Below are 21,935 nucleotides of genomic sequence, written 5' to 3'. Positions count from 1 at the left end.
TTCGAATTAGACAACAAGCTTAAAATAAGACTTACATATACTCTCGGGTTGTCCTGTCCGCTTATGGAATTTGCATTCAACCTCCCTTCCCCCGTCCCATACACACAGAAAAAAATAATTCAATATTTTAATCAAATAATTACAAACATTGGTTTCACCAACAATTTTCGGCAGACAAACAAAAATTCAATCGAAAAGAGTCATGTACATCTTCAAGCCCAATATAGAAGTGGCACACATTCCTTAACCCATAAAGATTTTCTTCAAGATCCAAACGACATTGAAACCAATAAGAGGAACTAGAAAAAAAAATCAATTACAAAAACACAGACAGAGAAAAACATTCGCACAAATTGGGGATTATTCCGCCAAAAAAACTATCAATCAATGTAAATAGTTCATATTATTGATCTGTCCGATAGCCGTACGATTGAAAAGAGAAAATAACTTCTCTTTTTTTCTTACTGTTTTTTTTTCTTACTTCTTTCTTACTGAAAAAAAGAAGAGAAAAGAGAAAAATACTCAATCATTAGAACAGATTTTATTTTGTTTTCACTAGTGAAAAACCAAACATCTGTCACCAGATGACAGATGTATCAAGACTGTAAATATTGCACCTTCGAATAAGCTATAAACAATTGCATAGGCTAATACTTAAACAACGACATCTCATGGTTTCTATTTTACCACAGGAATTCCAATCTTAGAGACATTTCAGCTTATTTTATCAAATGTAGAAATTCAATAATTTAAAAACTGTTTTCACATAAAAACTAAAAGTGATGTTAATAAAACAAACGGCTTTTATACTAAATACAAGGGAGAGATATTACCGCCCACCTCAGGTGCTTTTTACGAAAAGTTTAATTTGCAATTAGGACTAATTATTTTTAATTAATAATTTTCTTAGGATTTATTTGATTGCTACAAATATTGCCAATATTTGGCAATGTTTGTAATTTGTAATTAATTGCAAATGCTTTGTAATTAAGTAATTGCAAATGCTATTACCTGTCAAATATTTGAAAATGAACGGTTTTCAGTCGTCTAGAAAACCGTAACCCTAAAAATGAGCGTCTCCAATTAAACTAAAACCGAATTTAAAAATCAAATAGAGTCTCCTATAAGAACAAAGTGAGAGTTTTGTGTTTATTCCAGCTACTTTTGTAGGGAATCTTGTACCGAAATTTCCCAACTCTCATTCAAGACCAGTTTTCGAAAAAAATTCGACCTTATCGAGATATACTTGTAAATAGAGCACCATTACAGCAAACACAGAACTGACGACATTCAATCCTAGAGCTAGGTAATAAAAATGTCGCGTTTGAAAATCTGTATTCTTTCTAGAAAAAAAAGTTGAATTTTAGCAAAAAGAGGGAAAGGATAAGAGGATCAAGAGTCCCCCTTGTATTAAGTGTTATCACCATTTTTAGGTTTAGCATCATTCCTTACTTTCATTTGAAAAAGCTTGTTCGAATTTTGCAAAGATAGTTAAAACAATTTGTCAATGTGAAACGAATTGTCTGGGACAGTGGCTTATTGAATTTTCTATTGCTACTCACAAAGAGCAAAAAAAAACGAAGAAAGAACGTTTCAAATTGAGTCTTTCTTTATTTTTTAGACAAAATTGGTTTAAAAAATGAATGTGGATTGTCAGTTTAGTATACATATACTGATACATATTTTTTAAAGTTTTAATGATTTTTAATTCATTAAAGTTAAAAAAGTTAAAACACTTTATACGTATTTTTTTCTATATTCAAATCACACAACAAATAACCGAGTCAAACTCAAAACGAGCAAAAATTAACATGAGTAGGGCTGACAACCACCAAACCTTCTCAAGACCAGAACATAATTTGCACTTTACTGAAAACAAAATACATTTAAAGTATTTTTACTTTGTTTTTACCTATTTAAAATGTTTTTACTAGATATATGAAGGGGAAAGCCCCCCCCCCTTGCACTCCAATTACAGCGCAATTGTCTGGTGCCCTTTTTGAGAGTAACAAGAGATGGGAGGGCAAGCAGCCCTTCTCTCAAGCTCATTCATTTTCCAAACGTATCCAGTCAAAATTCTGAGACAGCCATTTTGTTCAGCATAGTGGAACGGTCCAGCAACTATGTCTTTAGGGATTTTAGGCATGCCAACCCCAAAATTATACAATTGGCCAGCCCATTATACTTTAAAATTAAATGTTGCTTTAAAATCAATCAAAGGCATTGTGTTATATGGTTGCCAATAAGACACCTCAGCAATATAACGAGAACGACTGGGGGTATTAAGTTGAAACTTTTGGGGATACTACTGATACTACTTCAGCTCTTACAATTTAAATAAACAAAAAGAATGTAAGGGTATCCAGGTTGTCAAAGAGCATAGATATAATCTTTTGGGATTGATATTAACTTTTATTCTTCAGGTCAGCTTCAGAAGCTATAAAATTAAATTAAAAAATACTGTTCGTGTCAGGATTAAAAATTATTGAAAAAGTTTCTTCAGCATAGAAATAGCAACCCATACTATGGGTTCTTATAGAAGAAAACTGAAAAGATCTGCAATTTGTTTCTTTCATGAAAAAGACTATGTCAATAAAAAACGAACAGAGGTTAATTTAAAAAACTTTATCCACAAGACAAGTTTTTCAAAGAAAAGTAAGAGCTCCATTAAGCCGAGAATGAGCAAAAATAAACTTAAATAATCTTCCGAGCGTAAAACTACCACAAATCACTACCAACAAATAAATTAAACTCACAATGAACAGAAATTACAATAACTCAAAAAGAGCAAAATTAACATGAGTAGGGCTGATAACCCCTATGCCCTCTGAAGACCAGAACACAATTTGCGCTTTACTGAAAACAAAATATGTTTGAAATGTTTTCACCTTTCTTACTTTCATAAATGAAAAATTATCAAAACCTTAATGAACAAATGTCAGTATATGTCAATTTAACTGACAATCCACGGTCATTGGTTTTTTTTTTTTTTCAATCAGAAACAGTCAATTTTTTTCCAATGGTCATTTGTTCCCCCCCCCCCCTGGATATATGTTTACCTGTTTATTTGTGAAAGAAGTCAGACTTGGTTTAAAAATACTTTAAAGTACTTTCGTAATCCAAAATCTTATTGGACAAAAAAGGAGAATTTTGATGAATATTTAAAGACGCCAAAATTTCCAGGCCCTCTTGTCTAAAATTATGTACTACAGAAGACAAATCGTATTTTACTCTATCTTTCAAGTAGAAAAGTATTAAAAGTTGTTAAAGCAGGTGATTATTGATAAACTTCAGTCATAAGAACTCCCTAAGCAAATCCTGCATACCAGAGGAAGTCCTAAAAATATTTAGCCTTGAGTCTTGATTATAGAAAGCTTTAACATCTGAAGTTGCTGAGTAAAAACGTCTTACTGTATTAAAGTTTGCGAATGTGGCCACTATTAAACATGCATTTTAACTGTTATTAGTAGCAGATATGTACCCATAGATATACAGGTCAACAGTATAAAAAAGAATAACCGGAATCATGGAAAATATCGTGGTAATCTTAAGATTTACAGCCGAATCCCAGTGCGCATGCTTGATCAGACATGAAAACAGGAACTTTCCAAGGAGAGGGGAGACATTTGCGGTAGGTATTTCTTTCATTAAAAACAGGGAATAAAGAGATTTGATAGCGCGAAAACCATAAGAATTTGGATAAAGAGTATTCAATCCAGACGTGTTCCAGTTAAAGATAGGAATGGGTAACAATCAGTGATAAAGAAAGAGATAAAGAGAGATGGGCAGAACATTTTGAGTTTGTGCTAAACCAAGATAGAGTAGCAGGATAGGATATAGAGGGAAATGAAAAGTTTGTGATACCTTGGACGTGAAGGATGATTTGTTTTATAAGGAAGAATTAGCGACAGCTCTAAAAGGATTAAAAAATAATAAGACCCCAGGTGCTGATACTGTGATAAATGAGTTTATAAAATATGGTGGCTCTGAGGTTAGAAAAAAGTTACTGAAGAATATGAATATGATTTTTGAAAAATGGGAAGTATCTAGCAATTTTAGAAAAAACATTAATTAAACCACTGTAAAAAAGATGATAAGAGTGACTGTGGTAACTATGTGGCATTAGTCTGGTCTCTGTAGGTAGCAAATTACTTAGTAATATGATACTTAGGTTATAAGAGAAGAACGGTCTGCTTTTAGAAAAGATAGGCGACGTGTTGACCAACTATTTACTCTTGGGTTAATAATTGAGAAGTGCCTGAGATACCAAACGGCATTGATCCTCAGTTTTATAGATTATGAGCAAGCGTTCGATCCTATTGAAAGAAGAGCTTTCGCGAAGGTCTTATCCTTATTGGTATACCAGACAAATACATAAAAGTGATTAGTGATATGTAAGAGAATAACACTGCTGCGATTAAGGTAGGAAGTGAGGTTTAGCAGCTGGTTTTGTATTAAATCAGGAGTTAAGCAAGGTTGTGTTCTATCCCCCTTTATAAGGATCATTTTGATGGATTTTGTTTTAAGAAGCATAGGAGAGGCAATAGAAGACAACGGAATCAAATGGGTTTGAAACTTTCCTAGATGAAGTTTGAGCAAAATGAATGAACTTTTAAAGGTTTTGCGAGTTCAGGGAGCTAGAATAGGGTTAAAAATTAATGTTAAGAAGACTAAGTCACTACGGCTATGAATAAGTGAAGATGAAAAGGTGGCCCTGGATAACGAAAAGATTGATCAGGTGGGCAGCTTTAATAACCTTGGTGGCATTATTAGTAAAGACGGTGGGAGCAGTGAAGACGTTAAAAGCAGAATAGCCAAGGCTCAGGGTGTTTTTTTTACAGTTAAAAAAGTTTAAAAGAATAGGAAGATAAGTCTGCAAACCAAGATTAGAATATTGGAAGCTACAGTGATGACAGTGGTTAAATATGGCTCTGAAGCATGGACGCTCCGAAAAGCGGAAGAAGATTTGCTAGATGTTTTCCAGAGAAATTGCCAATGAATTGTTCTGGGAACCCGGCTGAGTGACCGTATTTCAAACACTAGGTTGTGCGAAAAATGTGGTTCAGCCCCGCTTTCTAGGGTTATGATGAGAGAAAGATTGAGATGGCTAGGCCACGTTTAGAAGATGAAGGATGACAGATTGCCAAAGATAGTTCTTTTGGGCCAACCGTCTAGGGCTAAACGGAAAGCAGGTCGTCCACGGTTGGGATGGGAGGATGTCATAAAGAAAAATTTAAAGGAAATGGGAACTTCCTGAGAAGGTATTAAGAGGGAAGCTTCGAGTAGATTGGATGTAGGAGGAGCGCGCATGGTTATGTTGGCCTCAGGCGGCATGGTGCTGTGGTGACATATATATACATAATATATATATATATATATATATATATATATATATATATATATATATATATATATATATATATATATATATATATATATATATATATATATATATATATATATATCTAGTGCTGGGAGCCTGGTAGGCACACGACAGGCTTCTATAAGTAGATTCTCATTGTGGCTTGTCTTCTAACCGCAGACAATTTGCTGTCTTTTCAAAGATTTTTGATTATTAAATCAAATCCGAATTCTAACAACGATACCTGCTAAGCTTCAAACTTTTGGTTTTCTTTTTAAGGTTTTTGAATCGTTGTAATCCCTTGTAAAAATATATGCAAATATTTTTGCAATTACCAGTTTTTTACTCTGTAAGCAATCTAATATAAACTTCTCCACACATGAAAATCTTCAATTTATGCAGATAAGTTTGACCTCATCGCAATACTGATGTATATAAAAATGACGTCACCCACATAAATATTTTTTTTCTCCAAAATTAAAGCTCCTAACGAATTTTCTCAAAACTCCTGACCTATCTAGATAGCTGCATTGCCCAATTGTGGAGCCGTTTTCGAAAAAATGTGGAGCCGTTTTCGAGAAAAAACACATACATAAATAAATATACAATTATTGTTCGTTTATAAAGATAGTATATATATCTGGCCTTCTTTATTTTTTACTATATTATGTATCAAATGGCCACGAAACTTTGAAAATCTGCTGAGTACGCCTCCGAAAAGGTTTCTGGCAAGACCATATCCAGGGGGGAGGTTCAAGGCCCCCTCCTCCGAAATTTAAGTCCGAGTCATAAAAACAAATTTTTAATGTTTTTTTAGTTTTATTTCGTAGCCCCTCCCATTCAGCCCCTTTAGGACCTTTATATCAGTAATCTGTCAAATACTGAATTTTTCAATCTTCTCGAATTATCAGCTAATTTTCGGAAGGCTATGCTTTGCTATCGGTTGGGTGAGCTGGGTCTAACTACTTGTATTTTCTGGAATATGTTACTTGTGTCATAAGGACTTCAAAGTTGTGTGACAGAAAAATGTAAGAGGGAGCTCAGGAGGAGTCCAAAATCCGAAAAATCTGGTTTTGAAAAACATTCAAAAAGACATTAAAGAAGACACAATAATGAAGTAATGAGCCAATCATTAGGATATTTTATAAAATATTACAGAAAACGCAGAGTAGCATGGGACTATTATTCATTTGAATGATTAGCAGGAGATAGGGAGATCAACGGGTACATGTTTTTCCGATGATATGACATCAAATTTGGGGGATAATGTTGGGAAGGGGACCCTACAGAGTTGGCACCTCTTTCTCTGACCGAGCTGGATTCTAGTAGAAGTGGGCTCTAACTTGGAGATATCAATTTGCTACAAAAATCGTTGAGAGAAAGAAAGGAAGAAAGAAAGAAAGAAAGAAAGGAAGAATCGTTGAGAATGGAAGAAAGGGGCAAGATAGGCTACAGTTTGTCCCGATCTAAAAAATACAAAATGAACAGAGAAGCAAACATGCAAAATCAATAAACTTTCCGGAACGAGCAAACTTCTCCGACCATAGCAACAAATTATATACAACAAATACAAAATGGCTTACAAAAAGCGAAAAAAAAATTGAAAACGCTCTATTGTACACTGCAAAATTTTAAGGGAAATGGATTAGCTGTAGATGGATCACTCATTTTATTGTCTGGTGATTTTCGATAAGCTGTGCCTAATATACTACACTCAACACCACCAGAGGAACTTAATATATGCTTGGAATAATCAGTTCTATTGCAAAAACCTTAAACTAACTTTAATTGAAACCCTAAAAGTCGCCCCTCCAACCATTTGATTTTTTTCCAATTATGTTATTCGAGTTCCTTTTTCAATTCTGTCTGATCTTTACCTGGCTCTCATATTTTAACATTTTAATATATATTTTGATTTTACATTTTAGACTTTTACTATTATAGCATTTGCATTTATCTTTTTTTAATACATTTCCTTGATAATTTGCATTAAAAAACGGGAAGTATATCGGGAAAAAAAATCTTATAGCTTGCAATTAAAATGAAAGAAGATCTGTAAGAAAAAGATGTTAAGCAGCGTCATGAAATCAAACAGCAATAAATAAATTGAAACAAAATAATACAAGTAGGGTACTTACTTCTCACGACAGTTCTTATGGATCGAACCAAATTCATTATTTTATTCTTAATAGTGGGTTCGTTACTATATGTAGCAGCATTACTCCAATTCACTGAAAATAAACGACAAAGTCAACAACAATTTCAAACTATAAATCACATAATTGGTTTATAATGTATCACTAAATCTGCCGAAGATTTCCACACAAAATGACGAACAGAACGCAAATCCGCACTCGGGGAAAGTAACTGGTCATTACAATATAATTGAACCCGATCTTCAACATTTTCACTGTCTAATGCACTGCTAGCTCTATCACCAGCTTGACTTTCAGTTGGAGATTGTTTAGGGAATGAACTCTCATCTGAGGGAGATACAACTTTCTCCAAAACATGTTCCATCACTTTCCTCATGGGGATAAAGTCATTAGCCATGAGTCTATCTTTCTTCATAGCTCTTAAGCCAAGGTCCGGATGAGGGAGTAAATAGAATGAAACTTTGATAAATTTGGGTGTTACCCGATCAGCAACTGTTTCAACAATCCAGGATGGCAAATTATCCTGCAGACTAGCAGATTCTGCATCACCTCCTGTATCTTTACAAAGAACTCTATATAATGTTCGCCCATCAACTTCGCTAATAATAATTGGTGTATGAGGAGGTACTGAGAAATAGCCATTGGCTGCTTTGCCAGGCTCCAGTTCTTTCTCTATAGCATCTTCACGAGCTTGCCTCTTCAGCCAGTTTTCAAGCAGCGCATTCAAAAGTAGCCCGCCAAAATTCACTTTTTGATCAACAGACTCCTCTGTTACGAGCCCTGCATCTTTTGCAGATACCCAAGCTGACAAACAGTCATTCTCGTCTTGAGCTAAATGGATCAATGGCAAACCTATTTTCAAATCAACGCTGAACCAAGGGGAAATATAAATATTCTGTGATCGCTTTTTAACCTCTTCTTCAAGGTTCACCTCACCCAAGGAACAAACACGCTTTGCTTGTAAGATATCATACATAGCAACATTGCCAGTTGAGTCTTTAGTTAATATGTGACGACGATCTGAGAGGCATTGATATTGTCTGATACTTGGTGCGCCAGCAATTACGAAGTTTGGAGCTGATTCAACACTCCTTGGCAAAGAGCTGTCACCAGTTAGCTCCTGATTCATTTTCTTCATGTTAACAGGCCAACGATGAATCTCTGAATTACTGGTTGATATCCATAGCTGTCCGTCATCTTGGAGGTAACACAACTTAAGTACAGGGTTTTGCTCAACACAGAGCAAGGCAGATGTCTCTGCATTTAAATCACTCAACCAAACAGCTTTATCTCTACCAGCAGAAAACACAAGGTTAAATGAATCGTTTGCTTGTATTGTCCAAACACCTTCATCATGGGGTCTTAAAGTTGTAATATATCTTTGCTGGCCAATAGACCACAGCCTGACAGTACCGTCTGAACTTCCAGATAAACAATGTGTCCCTTCCTTATTAACAAGTAAGCATCTTACATTATCCGTATGTCCTTTTAGCTTTATAGGTTTTTTATTGCAATCCCGAGGGTCCCAGATTCTGATTATCTTATCAGAGCTACCACTTAATATCAAGGTTCCACTTTGATTCATGGCTAAACTGTAAATAGAGTCTTTGTTCCCTGGCAGGTTTGTGGTAGTAACTATGTTATTACTAGCTGTTAATGCTGTAAGAGTATTAACATCCCATAGGTAAATATTTTTGTCCAATCCCCCAGATGCAACTTGTTCTCTATCTTTGGCATATGCAAGAACTTTAACATAATCTTTATGAGTTCTCAAAGTTGACATACAAAATCCCTTCTGAGCATTCCAAACTTTCACTGTCTGATCAGAGCTTCCAGATATTATAAATCGACCATTACAACATAAAATAATATCATTTACCCAGTCGGTATGATGCTCCATGGATAGTAAATATGGATCGGTGGAATTTTTACAATTCCATATTCGGATGACGCCATCACGGCCAGCTGAATACAAACGTTGGATAGCGGGATCGTATTGCAAAGCATTCACTCCTGATCTGTGTTTAGACTCTTGCTCATCTCGAATCACGAATGAAAGTTGAACTTTCTTCTTACAACTATTTGCTGTTGTCTTCAACATTTTGACTAGCAGAGAATGCAGAAATTACTCTGAAAGAATACATCTTTGATATCTTCTATTTATAAGATAATAAATTTATATTTGACAAAACATACAGAACATTTTTGAAAACTGGGAGCAGGTGGGAGTCTTCTATTCTAGACAGAAAACACTTTTTATCTTATTCTACATGGCAATACTACTCAATTCACACATATACAGCAACCATTCTACTTACAAAAAACATACACATAATTACTATCCTTTGGCAAGGAAAACTCTTTTCTCTTTGGACTTGAAGATTACCAGATGACTTCCATTTTGTATTGCAACCAGAATAACCTCCCATACAATGAGTAAATTTTCTTGTTACAAAAGAAGCTCTAGTCATATTAACCCTGAATTAATACAAAATAGCTTATTTTCCGACATCTAAAAAACTCTCAGAATGTTACTTCAAAAGAATTAAGAAAAATCAAAAGAAAATTCTCTCACAAAAATTCTCAGAAAAAATGTTAAATGTATACACACATGTATATTTACATATTTAGAGGTGAAACTGTAGGAGAATTTTCCACTTTTCAAAAATACAGTCTTTTATTGAACCACCTGGAGGCACCCAAAAACATCCATCCCATCTAAAAAAAACACCTATCCCATCTAAAAAAAAAGTTAACAAGCAATGAAAGAAGGGGTAGCAAGTAATCTTCATATACCCCTTAAAATGCTTTGAGGAGCTAATCAGCGTTAATGTACACATTGAAAGAGAGAGTCTCAAAAGTAACATACGTATGTTAATCTACGGTCATATTTGCTGCTGAGGGACTTGCAACTTTTCAACTATGGTTTACCTATTATTGGTTTCGTATATGCATTAGCTGAGACTAACCAATATTTCTACCTCTGGATTTTAGTTTTTAAGTGGCATGCTTTTGAAACAATCAGGGACTCTGTATTCCACAAGCCAATCGCCATAAAAGTTGGGAAGATTCAGCTTTGACTGTCTGTAGAAATTTATAGGGTATATAAAGATGGCAAAGAGTGCAATTGCAAAGATGGCAGTATTTTTGAAGCTCAGTAAAAAAAAATCGCATTGTTGTAGCATACTATGCATCTGGCAAGAACCAAGTATCACCAAGTCTGATGAAAATCAGCAATGAAACAATAAAATATCTTTGATTCCAAATTTATAATATCTTATTTCCAACTATCTTTGCTTCCAACTATAAAGTATCTTTATAGTCAAAATATCCAAATTTTAGTTTCAATGTTCGTAAATTGTTTATAAGAAACAAGATTTCCATATCTTGTAGGGCAACTAGGATAAAAGTTTTTTAAGCAAACATTAAGAGTGGGATGGGGTTGACAAAATTTTGCAAAGGTGGCAGTATTTTACATAACGCTGTAAAAATTACTCAAGATTTTGTAATGTGATTGAAAATTATGTACCCCATTTGAAGAACAAATGATATGATACCTTAAAAAAATCTCCCAGGGGGATGGATATATGAGATTTTCTTGTCCACTCCCAACATAATTTAGTCTTATTGATATTTTGATTACATTTGATTTTCAAGATATCAAACGAAGATTGAAATTAAAATCACCAGTAAGAATGAAGTCAAGATTGTTAGTTATACTTTTTTTATCAATTTGATTTAGGTTCATCCATGCAGTTTGAACATTTTATTTATGGCAATGATATTTTTATTGCTATTTATAAAGTAAATATTGTACTTGTACCAAAAATTGCACCTATAATATGAAGTTCTTTGCTCTGCATAACCAGAAATGGAACAAGCAAGGAAACACCCCAGCTGAAAACTGATATTCTAGCTTTCAAGATATCATCTCATATTTGTCAGATTACCACTTATCTTTTGTCAGATTGATGTCAATTATTTGAAAGAAGAAAAAGCATTCTTTAAATCTTAACAGCTTATTATAAAAAGAATATGAGACCAGCCACAGCAAAAACATCTAATCTGTTGCTTGGAGGATGTGTGATTGGAAGAGATTTGAGAGAATCTGCATAAAAAGGAACTTGAAAGGGACTTTTGCCAAAAAGGGACTTTAAGGGACTAGTTTCAAGCCCTGAATTTTAGATCTTGTAATAAAAAATGAAAACTGGCTGACTTTCATGGGAACAGTGACATAGATATCTAAAATTTTCAAAACCAAGTGAAAACAAAATAAATAGACTCCCTCCCAGAGACTAAAGTAAAAACAAGTTCTAGTGAACTAGTTCTAGTAAAAACAACCATACATTACTAGTCAATAGAAAAAAAATCTTTAGAATTAAAATTAATCTACTCAAGCATGATGAGGTATAAATATAAATCTACTCAAAATAAACACGCAAATAAACAAACAAACAAATAAACACACATCTGTGATCTGCCTTCTGGCAAAAAATGCAAAAATCCACATTTTTGTAGATAGGAGCTTGAAACTTCTACAATAGGGTTCTCTCACACGTTGAATCTGATGGAGTGATTTTCCTTAAGGTTCTATGACTTTTAGGGGTTGTTTCCCCCTATTTTCTAACATGAGGCAAATTTTCTCAGGCTTGTAACTTTTGATGGGTGAGATTAAATTTGATGAAACTTATATATTTAATCAGCATTAAAATGCAATTCTTTTTTGATGTAGCTATTGATATCAAAATTCCAATTTTTAGAGTTTTGGTTACTATTGAGCCGGGTCGCTCCTTACTACAGTTTGTTACCAAGAACTGTTAGATAAAAATGTGTATGCTGGTAGATTTCCACATTGTTGGAAATTAGGTTTTATTACTCATGTGAAAAGAAAGTTAACATGCAAGATTAAAAAAAAAAAAAGATTTGGTCAATTGCACTTACTCTTATTTTCTCCAAATTATACTAAAGGGTTTTAGCTGATCAGTAGAAAGCAAAGATAATCCCAAATGCTGACCATAGGCAATTTGGAAACTTCACACCCTCTACATTCTACATGAATGTAGAGTGGAAGTTCTACATTCACAACCCTCTATCTTGCTTATCTTATGGACAGAATACATAACTACTACTACTACTACTACTAATAACTCACTGCAGCACCAAGCCGCCTGAGGCCAACACAGCTACGCACGCTCCTCCTCCAACCTAATCTATTTAAAGCCTCCCTCTTTACACCCTCCCAGGAAGTTCCCATTTCCTTTAAATCTTTATTTATGACATCCTCCCAACCCAGACAAGGACGACCTGCTTTCCGTGTAGCCCCAGACGGTTGGCCAAAAAGGACAATCTTTGGTAATCTGTCATCCTTCATCCATAGAACGTGGCCTAGCCATCTCAATCTTTCTTTCATTATAGCCCCAGAAAGCAGGATTGAACCACACTTTTTGTACAACCTACTGTTTGAAATACGGTCAGTCAGCAGGGTACCCAGAACAATCTGTAGGCAATTTCTCTGGAAAACATCTAGTAAATTTTCATCTGCTTTTTGGAGTGCCCATGCTTCAGAGCCATATTTGACCACTGTCATCACTGTAGCTTCCAATATTCTAATCTTGGTTTGTAGACTTATCTTTCTATTCTTCCAAACTTTTTTTAAGTGTGAAAAAACACCCTGGGCCTTAGCTATTCTACTTTTAACATCTTCACTGCTCCCACCATCTTTACTAATAATACTACCAAGGTAACTGAAGCTCCCAACCTGATCAATCTTTTCGTTACCTAATGTCACCTGTTCATCTTCACTTATTCCTAGCCTTAGTGACTTAGTCTTCTTAACATTAATTTTCAAGCCTATTTTAGCACCCTGAACTCGTAAAACCTCTAAAAATTCATTCATTTTGCTCACACTTTCATCTAATATGCTTAAATCATCAGCATAATCTAAGTCCAGGAGCGTTCTTCCTCCCCATTTGATTCCATGGTCTCCAAATGCCTTTCCTGTGCTCCTTAAGACAAAGTCCATCAAAATGATCCATATAAAGGGGGATAGAACACAACCCTGCTTAACTCCTGATTTAATACAAAACCAGTTGCTAACCTCATTTCCTACCTTAATGGCAGCAGTATTATTCTCGTACATAGCGCAAATCACTTTAATGTATTTTTCAGGTATACCATATAACAACAAGACCTTTGTTAACGCTGTTCTATCAACAGAATTGAAAGCTTGCTCATAATCGATAAAACTGAGGACCAAAGGTGTTTGACAACGAAGGGACTTCTCAATTATTAACCTAAGAGTGAAAACATGGTCAACACATCCTCTACCTTTTCTAAAACCGCATTGTTCTTCCCTTAAAACTTTGTCTACAGCATGTCTCAGTCTAAAAAGTATCATATTACTCAGTAATTTGCTACCTACAGAGACCAGACTAATGCCTTGATAATTACGACACTCACTCTTGTCACCTTTCTTATACAGTGGTTTAATTAAGGTTTTCCTAAAATCATTTGTTAGTTTTGATGGAAATTTTTTGATAATTTATCTGTCATAGAGACATGCTTCAAAGATTTGAAAAGTAGCTTAATAAAAGTCCTGGAACAGATATCAGATGAAGCTGTTACTAATGATGTAAGTCATCCATCAAAAGTCAACAATTTTGACAATTAATTTCTTCAAGACTCCTCCTTCTTCTACCTGCACAATCTCCCCTACCCCTCTGTAATGTCAGTTAATACTTTAAAAATAATGGGTGTTACTATCAAAACTTACCTAAAATGGCATTACTATATGAATAATATCTTTATGTAAGAATATTTGTAGTTGTTTTTTCCTCAGATGGCTTGGTACCATAGTGAGCAGTTCATATTAGTGGTAGTATCAGGATAGGGGTTTTATATTGCCAAAAATTATCATGATATTTGAAAATAGCATAAAATGACAAATCTGATGTTTCTTTGATTTTCATAAGTTTCCATCCAAAGAATGCAATACCTAACTATAAACTGTTATAAGTAGGCTAATTGTAAACACCACACTGGCTACACGTGACAAAATGAAGCAAATTGTCAAAAAGAAAAAACATGAATACTTCTAGCCAGTTTCCTATCCTTGTTTTTAACTAGGATATATCCCCATTTTCGGCAAGGAAATATTATTGTTTTATAGCAAGAAAATGTCCCTGTTTTATTCTTCTTCCCATTTTCTTTTTCCATTTTGTCCAGCATTGTTACCTCTCCCCATGTTTTATTTGGTTTATTCCTTTTTTAAACCTGTGAGTTTTAACTAATTTTAGCACTTGTTACTTACATTTTTGGCATTTTGATTTTCTTTTCCTGACTAGCTGTATTACATTTGCTTTTTTGTACCCTATTGATTACCATAAAAGAGCAGGTTTAGCCTACTTGAGTACATGATAGACATTTTTGATAAATAAACCTTATCTTGCATTAGCACTGATTATATGTTTATGTGTTTAGGGTTTCCTTTTGCATTAGCAAAAGGAAAAAATAAAATGCTAAGAACTACCTTTTAAAAAAATTGTTAAAACACTTACTTAATCATTCATGAAAGTAATTTGCTTTAATTTACTCTGATCCTAATTAGTAAATATATAGCTCAAATTATGTATTTCCTATGTATTTTTTTTAATTATATTATTATTTTGTTAAAAAAGATTTAACAGCAAAGACACAATGTCAACAAAATCTGGAAACATAAACATGGGTATTAGCATAGAATTGTGGCTGTTGAGAAGGAAACATGTTAAGAAAATAATCCTTACTTCATAATGCATAGAATAATAGTGGTTAACACATTTTGACAGCAATTCTAGTGAACTTTATCCTTAAATCACCTTAATATGGCAATATATAGCCCAAATTACACATATGCTATGCATTTTTTTTTATCTCGATTTTGTCACAGTTGATTCAATTTATGTATAAATAGGTTGAAACAAGATTGATGAATAACAAAAATCACAGGAGTAGGCCTATATATTTGTATATTCAGGAGCAGCATAGGGAATTAGATTCAGAGGAATTGTAGTAAAAAAAACAGTAGTTTATCTATATATCATGAAGTAACAATTGTTTTCCTAACATGTTTTCTTCTCAACAGCCCAGATTCTATGCTTCCACCCAACAATTACATATTTGGAAAGCATCACTAACCAGTGACTCTACAGGATTCTTTCTTTGCTGGACAATGTGATTTAAGATGCTTTTAGTGTAATTAGTCTACATTGGAGGGTACATAGGTCAAGCCCAAATTATGTATTTCCCATGCATTTTTTTCTTGATTAGCATACACTATATTACCCTTTTATTCAAATAGACTTAGTATATATATCTACAAAGAAGCAACATTAATGGGCGTAAGTCTAGGAGCAGTCCAGTAAATAAGGAAACATATTAACAAAAGAATTCTTGCTTAATAATATGCAGAATAATCCTAGTTAACATATTTTGCAGAGAGAACCTTTATATTCACTTCTTTCACTACTGTACAATTTTTACAACAAAACTCTGAAAAATAAACATGAATCATTTTCTATTTTCAAATAATCTAAATTTATAGTTAGACACCATCATTGCCACCTACCAAAAACATACGAATATTGATATTTTAGGTTAAGTGAGGTTAGGTTTGTTAGATGGTAATGGGGTGTTTGTTTATGAAGGATTTTCAAAATTCAATGAATAGACACAAATATTTAAAAATATGATAGAAAACTGGAAATACAAGGAAAGAAGTGAATACTAAGGTTCTCTCTTTGCACCATATGCTATGTTAACTAGGATTGTTCTGCATATTATGAAGTAAGAATTGTTTTCTTAACATGCTTCCTTATGTACTGGACTGCCCTTAGACATATGCCCATTATTGAAATTAAGAAACATAAAAATATGATAGAAAACTGGAAATACAAGGAAAGAAGTGAATACTAAGGTTCTCTCTTTGCACCATATGCTATGTTAACTGGGATTGTTCTGCATATTATGAAGTAAGAATTGTTTTCTTAACATGCTTCCTTATGTACTGGACTGCCCTTAGACATATGCCCATTATTGAAATTAAGAAACATAAAAATATGATAGAAAACTGGAAATACAAGGAAAGAAGTGAATATTAAGGTTCTCTCTTTGCACCATATGCTATGTTAACTAGGATTATTCTGCATATTATGAAGTAAGAATTGTTTTCTTAACATGCTTCCTTATGTACTGGACTGCTCTTAGACATATGCCCATTATTGAAATTAAGAAACATAAAAATGCATAGTAAATACATAATTTAAGAAAAATATTTGCACACTAGAAGGGGGTAGAGGGAATTGAAATTATTTTATGAAATAATTGGCTAAGTTGACTAAATCAGGATTTTTTGCAGTTGGTTATAGAACTTTGGAGGGTTTCCAGTAAAATTCTATTTTAGCTACTTTTGGCTATCTTGGAAAGGTAAATTTTTTTTCAGAAAATTGAAAAATCAACAAGATCTGTTGATTTTTGAATTTAAAAAAAGAGAATGTTAAGAGAATGAAACTTTCAGCAATGAATCCAAGGTCAAAAACATACTCCAGGAAGGAATCATTAAGCTTCCATATTAACCCTCTTTTGATTTCTAAGTCTTAGAAATTTTCCAACTTGACAGGTCTATACCAATTGAGATTTTGACAAACAACATCTTATGTTAATTTTCATTTATCTATTTCTTTTTCTCTGGTTTTAGTTTTAAAAATGTAATTCCTGTTATTTGAGTATAATTTTAAGCCATATCAATGTTTTTTTTTACAAAAATCAGAAAATGCATTTGTGGATCTTTGAAACCTCAAAAATTGGGATTGAGCAAAGTTGTAAAGTTGAAAATAGTTTTGTAGTAGTTGTTTTAAGCAGAACTATTTTATAAAGTTTCACTTTTACAACACAAAGATTTTAAAGGTTGTCAAAGGTCAAGGTCCTCTAAAGAGAGAAAGAGTAGAGATAGTGGTAAAATCCTAGTTTAGTGACTTCTTGCTATCTTGGAAAGGGGTTGGGTTAGGAAAATGAAACCTTTGGGGATGGGTCTACAGGCTAAAGTATATCCTGGTAAGGTATTTTAAAGTACCCACCTCTACTACTCCCTCTAGAGGGCCCTGAAAAATGCCTACATGACAGGTCTATACCTATTGAAATTCTGACAAAACAACATTTTACATTAACTTTTGGTTACCAGTTGCTTTTTTTCTGCCTTTAGTTCTGAAAATGTAATTCCTGTTGTTTGAGTAGAATTCTGAGCCATATCAATGTTTTTTTTCAAAATTTAGGAAATGTATTTGCATATCTTTAAAACCTTATGAATTGGGAACAAGCAAAGTTGTGAAGCTGAAAACAATTTTGTTGTACTTTATTCAACCAGAGGATCTATTTTGCAAGGTTTCACTTTTATAACACACATATTTTGAAGGGTCATCAAAGGTCAGGGCACTCTAGAGGGAGAGAGAGTGGAGGTAGGTAGGCTACTTCAAAATACCTTCCCAGGACATACTTTAGCCTGTAGACCCATTCCTGAAAGTTTCATTTTCCTAACCTAACTGCTATACAAGATAGCAATAAGCCACTAAACTAGAATTTGGTAAAATTCTAGTTAATTTAGTTTTACTGCTGATGATGAACACTGTATATGTGTTCAAAATATCTAGTTAAATAATTTATATATCTGCTCACTGTCAATGAAAAGGTTTCATCCCTATTTTGAACTGTTTTACTTTCTGTTATTTGATTAGAATTTTAAGCCATATCAATGTTTTTTTTTTTTCAAAATTTAGGAAATGTATTTGCATATCTTTAAAACTTTATAAAAAGGAATTGAGCAAAGTTATGAAGAAATTGAGCAAAGTTACTTCAATAAAGCAGAAAATCTATTTTGCAAGGTTTCACTTTTATAACACACATATTTTTGAAGGTCATCAAAGGTCAGGGCCCTCTAGAGGGAGAAGGAGTGGAGATTGTTGCTTCAAAATACCTTCCCAGGACATACTTTAGTCTGTATATTCATCACTGAAAGTTTGATTTTCCTAGCCTAAACCCTTTCTGAGATAGCAAGAAGTCAATTAACTAGAATTTTACCTTTCACTTTCCTAACCTAGATAAAACCTTTCCAAGATAAAAGTAGCTAAAGTAGAATTTTACCATGTTTTCTTTTGAATGGGCCTATTGTAAACTAATACTGCTAAAAGCAACAATTATTATATTGACCTATGGTAGCCAATAATTTGTTGGTCATTATAGCCTAGTGTTTTTTGTTTTTTTTTAGAAGAAGCCATAGACTAAAATGTTTCTGATTTTCAATAGAATTTACAAAGGGAAAAATTTGAAATTTAAAATTTTCGTTATGCTAGTTTAAACCTTGGCAGAGATTATATGTGCCTTTGAATCATTTATGCCATGGCCAATCTTAAATAAGAAATGATGTTGGCATTACTGAAAAATGAGTTTACAAGCCTCACTTTTGGCAAGGAATCTCTCTTCATGAAGCACACAAATTGCATTCAGTATCAGCAGAATTGACTCAACTAGATTCCAAAATGTAAATGCCATTTTTGAACTTTTAAAATGTCTTCTGTTTCTTCTATAGCGTCAACACTTGGCAAATTATAGCAGACGGATTTCCTTAAAAAGTAATCGTTCGCTATACATAAAAAGCAAATGCAGAAATTACTGTTACTCGTTGTTTTCTGGGCAAATCAAATTATTACCCTTATGATGTGTGAAAACCTTTGAATTTCATTTTTATATAAACCTACTGAACCATGAAATAAGCAGTAATCTTGCAAATCCTCTAGAATCATAAATATTTTTGCCAGTTTATTTAGACATGTTGGAGAGGTCAATGGAAACTTAATTGACTTTCCAACTATTTACTTTTGAAATCTTTTTAAGGATCTACTACACTTCATAATACATTCTAGATTAATATTTTCCAAATATACTATCTTTGAAACCTTGTCATCAAGAAAATATGTCAGCCTAGTTAATGATAAAATTGAAAAGCGTTCTATGTATGGTTCCCGTTTCGCCACATTTGCTCTGGTCAATTTTTTCCCCTGATATTTAAGGTGCTTTTAGTTCCTAAAACCAATCAGTTCAAAATTAGATTCTTGGGTTTCAAAAGTGCAAATGAATACTAAACAAAAATAGAGATAAAACTCTACAAAAAAAAACTCAAACGAGACGACGGCCAGTAGAGAGGAAAAACTAAAACAACGTGGATATTTCGCCTGTATCCAAACAAGGCGTCCTCAGCACAAGATAAGAAGAAAACTAAACTTAAAACAAATAAAAACCACCACCAATAATAATAAATACAATTATCGCTACTTATCCACGTAGGGAAAAGAAGCTATTCGAGTTACTTCAATGAGAATCAAAGAGCAACTGAGGAAAAATTATGAAAATTGAAACTTAGTTAACTATTTTGTTGCGAAATAATCCTCTTGTAAGCTAATATTGAAGTAACTCTTTTTGGTCTAGTAGATAATCTTGTCCCCTGGTGATTGTGTAAAATTTTAATTCCCTTATTGATTATTGGTTCATTTTTCAACAGAAAATCATAAATTGGGTCAATATTTAAATTCCTTGAGTCTCTATTAATTAAAAGATTAGCAAATATATGTTTTTTTAATTTCTATAGCCTCCCTCGCCCACTGAGAAAAACCTCTATCATTAGAAATAGCTGCAGCCTCATAAAACTTTATAAAATGTTCAGGATGAAAGAATGTATGTTCAGCTAGAGCCGAAACAAAAGTTTCCGGAGTTTATAAAAGTTATAGCAACTCAATAGAAAAAACCCTACAATTGAGAAAGCCTCCGGAAACTTTTGCTTCGGCTCTAGCTGAACATACATTCTTTCATCCCGAACATTTTATAAAATTTGATGAGGCTACAGCTATTTCTAATGATAAAGGTTTTTCTCAGTGGGCGAGGGAGGCCATAGAAATTAAAAAACATATATTTGCTAATCTTTCAATACACAGAGACTTAGGGAATTTATATATTGACCCAATTTATGATTTTCTTTTGAAAAATGAACCAATAATCTATAAGGGAATTAAAATTTTACACAATCACCAGGGGAAAAGATTAGCTACTAGACCAAAAAGAGTTGCTTCAATATTTGCTAACAAGAGGATTATTTCGCAAAAGAATAGTTAACTAAGTTTCAATTTTCATAATTTTTCCTCAGTTGCTCTTTGATTCCCATTGAAGTAACTCGAATAGCTTCTTTTCCCTACGTGGATAAGTAGCGATAATTGTATTTATTATTATTGGTGGTGGTTTTTATTTGTTTTAAGTTTAGTTTTCTTTTTATCTTGTCCCGAGGACGCCTTGTTTGGATACAGGCGAAATATCCACGTTGTTTTAGTCTTTCCTCTCTACTGGCCGTCGTCTCGTTTGAGGTTTTTTTTTGTAGAGTTTTATCTCTCTTTGTTGTTTATTGTCACGTCTGGCCAGTTCGGCTTAAGAACTTTCAATTGCAAATGAATACACCCTTTACATGCGCAAATAGGAAAGAAATGGAATCATTGAAGAATAAGAAAGCAGATATACAATGAATATATTTTCCTGAATGAAAAGAAAAAGATCATTGAAAAAGAAAACCAGACTTAATGCTATAATGATATTCGTACTATAGCTAGAGAGGTCAATTGGTTGTCTCTGAGTCATGGAATTTTGTAGAGGGGGGTCCGCTTCAGGAATCATTTAATTGTTTTAACTCTTATTTCCATCATTTAATTTAAACTCCAAATTTCCTTATTTTTCTTTGAAAATCATTGCCTACAAAGCACTGATAAGTTCCTATTCCATACATTCCAGATTCGCACACTAGCCCATGAATATGCTGATGTCTTCTAATTTTTATTTTTCTACATATTTCTTTCAACCAGCACCAAAAAAAGAATTAACATAAGTGTGCTAAGAATTATGACTGAAATTAGTCACATTTCACACAACGCCAGCGCTACTTGTGGGACATTTGTCTTTGCATCAGCAAGCTGCACGAAATGTCTGCTGAGAACAGAATAAGGTGAATTTAAACAAAATATACATAATTTCCTCACAAATTAGAAATTTTGTGTGCACGTAGAATCGGTACCAACCCATTCTCTCTTTCAACTGCTGCCAATTCTATAATGCAGCCCTAGAAGACCGAGCTTTACTTGTAAAGGGAATTATAGAAACAGAAACGACATTCAATGTAACTCATACACAAGAAAAACTTTTGTGTAATTTTTATTGAATTAATTTTTTTGAACAAAGATACAAAGGAGAAGGTAATCTTCAAATCTTAGGAGTCAATTTTCCCTTCCCATTGATATCCTTGACAATTTTTAATTAATCTAAGGTTTCTGCTACAATGATTGTTGATATTTTCT

At 33.4% G+C, this 21,935-nt stretch overlaps 1 protein-coding gene across 1 annotated transcript; it reads right to left on the bottom strand.

The window, feature by feature from the left end:
- Positions 1–113: 113 nt before the first annotated feature.
- Positions 114–19,139, bottom strand: LOC136030524 (WD repeat-containing protein 48-like). Its single transcript, XM_065709553.1, has 3 exons — positions 19,008–19,139; positions 7,501–9,648; positions 114–299 (listed from the first exon to the last, which is right to left on the bottom strand). Exon 2 carries the CDS (start codon positions 9,617–9,619, stop codon positions 7,637–7,639), a length of 1,983 nt encoding a protein of 660 aa, XP_065565625.1. The 5' UTR covers positions 9,620–9,648; positions 19,008–19,139; the 3' UTR covers positions 114–299; positions 7,501–7,636.
- Positions 19,140–21,935: the final 2,796 nt, after the last annotated feature.

This window comes from Artemia franciscana, chromosome 8, assembly GCF_032884065.1.
Source record: "Artemia franciscana chromosome 8, ASM3288406v1, whole genome shotgun sequence".
Taxonomy (NCBI): domain Eukaryota; kingdom Metazoa; phylum Arthropoda; class Branchiopoda; order Anostraca; family Artemiidae; genus Artemia; species Artemia franciscana.
This window is presented reverse-complemented; position numbering and strand designations above follow the sequence as displayed.

Excerpts from the sequence above, each read along its gene's own strand:
- LOC136030524 (XM_065709553.1), bottom strand. The coding sequence starts at position 9,619 with ATGTTGAAGACAACAGCAAATAGTTGTAAGAAGAAAGTTCAACTTTCA.